Source organism: Orycteropus afer, unplaced genomic scaffold, assembly GCF_000298275.1.
Source record: "Orycteropus afer afer isolate SDZICR_OR568_19922 unplaced genomic scaffold, OryAfe1.0 scaffold00036, whole genome shotgun sequence".
NCBI classification, from domain to species: Eukaryota; Metazoa; Chordata; class Mammalia; order Tubulidentata; family Orycteropodidae; genus Orycteropus; species Orycteropus afer.
The window spans coordinates 14,829,179-14,832,480 of NW_006921623.1; the positions used below are offsets into that span (position 1 = coordinate 14,829,179).

General features: G+C 36.8%; 1 protein-coding gene across 1 annotated transcript in view; it reads left to right on the top strand.

Moving 5' to 3' along the window:
* RDX (radixin) overlaps positions 1–3,302 on the top strand; it is a 93,485-nt gene that overhangs the window by 53,538 nt on the left and 36,645 nt on the right. Inside the window, 1 exon segment of the mRNA XM_042780371.1 lies at positions 1,817–1,947. Within this exon segment, the coding sequence (XP_042636305.1) occupies positions 1,817–1,947 (131 nt within the window).

Consider the following 3,302-nt stretch of genomic DNA (forward strand, 5'->3'; position numbering starts at 1 on the left):
CTGCTAGTTGGGGTTTAGTCCAAATCTGCATCCTTTCCTTCAAGGCTCAGGGGTCCAAGATTATCTTCTGTGTCTGTGTTAATTGGTTTCCCTTTTCTTAGTTGAAGAGGGTCTGTGCAATCCTTCTGCCTAGTCCGCCATCTCTACCCGCCTCTAAGGCTGTAAATCTTTATGGAAGTAGATAGCCATATCTTTCTCCTGTGGAGTGGCTAGTAGATTCAAACCACTGACCTTTCTGTTTGCAGAAAAGCACTTCAGTCACTGTGCCACAGGACTCCAACAGAAACTCAGTACCCCTTAAACGATAACTCCTCTTTTTCCCCTCTCTAGCCCCTGGTAACCACTAATAAACTTCTGTACTTATGCATTTGTTTATTCTAGATATTTCATATAAGTAGGATCATATGATACTTGTCCTCTTGTATCTGACTTATTAAACTCAGCATAATGTTTTCCTAATTCATTTATGTCATGGCATGTGTGTTAGGCTGAGTTCTCTAGAGAAACAAAAGCAGTAAAGCTTATATATACATATAGAGAAAGAGAAATTTATCTTAGGAAAATGGCTCACACACTTATAAAAGTTGGCAATCCCAAGTTCTTTGATCAAACGTCAAGCTGGAGGCGTTTCCCGACTCACACAGCTGCAGGGGCTGATGAGCTCAAGGTTGGCAGGCAATACCAGCTGTTGACGCCAACAAATGACAAATGCAGCATCTCCAGGCCAAATGCTGGATTGTTTGTTCACGGACAGTTGTAGGCAGCACAACAGGATGCCGATCCACAGAAGAGTGTATCTTTTCCCAGGATGTCCATAAATAAACTGGAAGCAGGCCACACCCCTAGGGAAACTCCCTTTCACCAGATTGGCTGCTCCATATGTATATATCTGATCCCATCATGGGAACAACCCACATCACAATTGCTTAAACCACACAGAACTGTGGTCCAGCCAAGTTGACACACAGTTCCAACTATCATAGCATGTATCAGAGCTTCATTTCTCTTTATAATTCTTTTTTTTTAATAATTTATTTTTATCAATTAAAAATTGGTGTCCTTACAGGTTATTTTTACTTTTAAAACATTTACCATTGTGTGCTCCATTCAACGTATCATTTTTTTTACCCGCTGGAGGGCTCCTACTAAAATAGATACTTTCTTGGTATGGCAACTGTGCGGTTAACTCTTTTTGTGCTTTTAAGTTGTAACTCCATAATAAGAAATACACTGTAACCCAGCATTTATGTATATATACATGTGAATGTATATCCCAGACCCACTGCCTTTAAGTCAGTTCCAACTCATAGTGACCCTATAGGAAACTTTCCAAGGCTGTAATCTTTATGGAAGCAGACTGCTATATCTTTTTTCCTGCTGAACCACTGAGTGAGTTCAAGCCACTGGCCCTTCGTCAGCAGCTGGTTGCTTAACCACTTTGCCACCAGGGCTTCAGCATAAAGAATAGGCCAGTATTTTTAACCAGATGATACTTTGAACACAACGGACTATAATGGGGAAAGAAAAAAAACAAAAAACCTGTTGCCATTAAATCAATTCTGACTCAGGGTGACCCCACATGTTACAGAGTAGAACTGCTCCATAGGATTTTCTTGTTTATGATCTTAGCAGTTCCCCAGGCCTTTCTTCCACAGAGCTGCTGAGTGGGTTTGAATGCCAGCCTTTGGGTTAGCTGCCCGTGACAAACCAGCATACTGTGGTCCTTCCTAGTTGATTCATAGTTAGTACTCAGGTTTCACATGAGTAATACTTTTGTTTATTAATTTGTAACACAGCAATTTTGATTCTGTGTAAGGGCACAATTAGAGAATGAAAAGAAGAAAAGAGAAATAGCAGAAAAGGAAAAGGAAAGAATAGAACGTGAAAAGGAAGAATTAATGGAACGTCTAAGGCAAATTGAAGAACAGACAATGAAAGCACAGAAAGGTAAGAGTCTCTTTTTGACAGTGGATTCAACATTGTTGCTCTGTTAATTATATTGTGTATTTTCTTACTATTATTTACTCTTATTTGTCTTATGTAGAATAATTGCATTTAATTTTGGCAAATTTATACTTAACCAGGGTCACATTATAAACATGTTTGACTAAGGCAGATTCAACAATACAGTGCATATGTGTTCTTTCCCTTTTGTTCACTTAAATATGCAAATATTTTACATTTGTCCTTTTACATATTATGACTGTATATATCCTATTATAGTTCATGGTTTCATAAGCAGAAATACATACTCAGTGCTTTGTGGCATTTAAACAAAATTGTTTTTGCAATAAATGGGCATTTAAGTACTTCAAGGAATTTTAACATATTGTCATTATATAAACTTGATAAACTGACATTGGAGCCTATCTTAAAAAAGATTTGATCTCATTATATTAGAAAATATACAATACATAGTGTTTTGTTTATTGTTTGTTCTTTTGGTAACATGTTTGTAAGAACCTGGCTCCTAGGCGGTTTTTAATGAAGATACTAAGATGTATAGACAAGATACGTTGGATTTATAAAGTGTAGTTTATATTTGGTAACTCTAGTATTTGCTATATGTGAACAAATAATGGGGAGAACAAAAAAAAATGTATTGAGCAAAATAAGATGTTTTGCTTCTTCCTAAACAGTGGGATCTCAAGGGGTAACATGAAATCTACTTACAAAACTAGATTTAATACCATGTAATAGAACCAGCCATTCAGATCTATTGGAATAGCCAGTAATCTATTTAAAGTTTATTTCTATTTATTTCACTAAGCTACCTTGCTAGGAAGATGTCCTTAAGTAGTGGATAGAATAAATTTGCATGTAGGTAGCTGAGAGAAGTCACAAAGATGATTGCTTTTAATCCACAAACTAGTTCACCATTTTAATTCCAAGAGATTGGAAATACTATTTCTAAGAGAAGAAATAGATGCTGAATTTTATTCTGACTCATTAGAAGGCTTACTTCTCCAAACTAGAAAAACACCTAGAAACTATTTAGTTGAAAATACTAGAGTAGTAAAGATACTGACTTTAAGTCAGTCAAGGGCAGACTTGTTCCCTAAAATCCAAATTGATGCTATTTCTACGTAAAGGAACTTTAGGTTCCTTTCATGTGTCTGTGTGTGTGTGTCTCTGTGTGTGTATTTATATATGTAGTTATGTATGTGTATGTATGTATAAATACATGCATATAAATGTTGTTGTTAAGTGCTGTTGAGTCGTTTCCGACTCATAGCGACCCCATGCACAGCAGAACGAAACACTGCCCAATCCCGCGCCAGCCCCACAATCCCTGCTATACT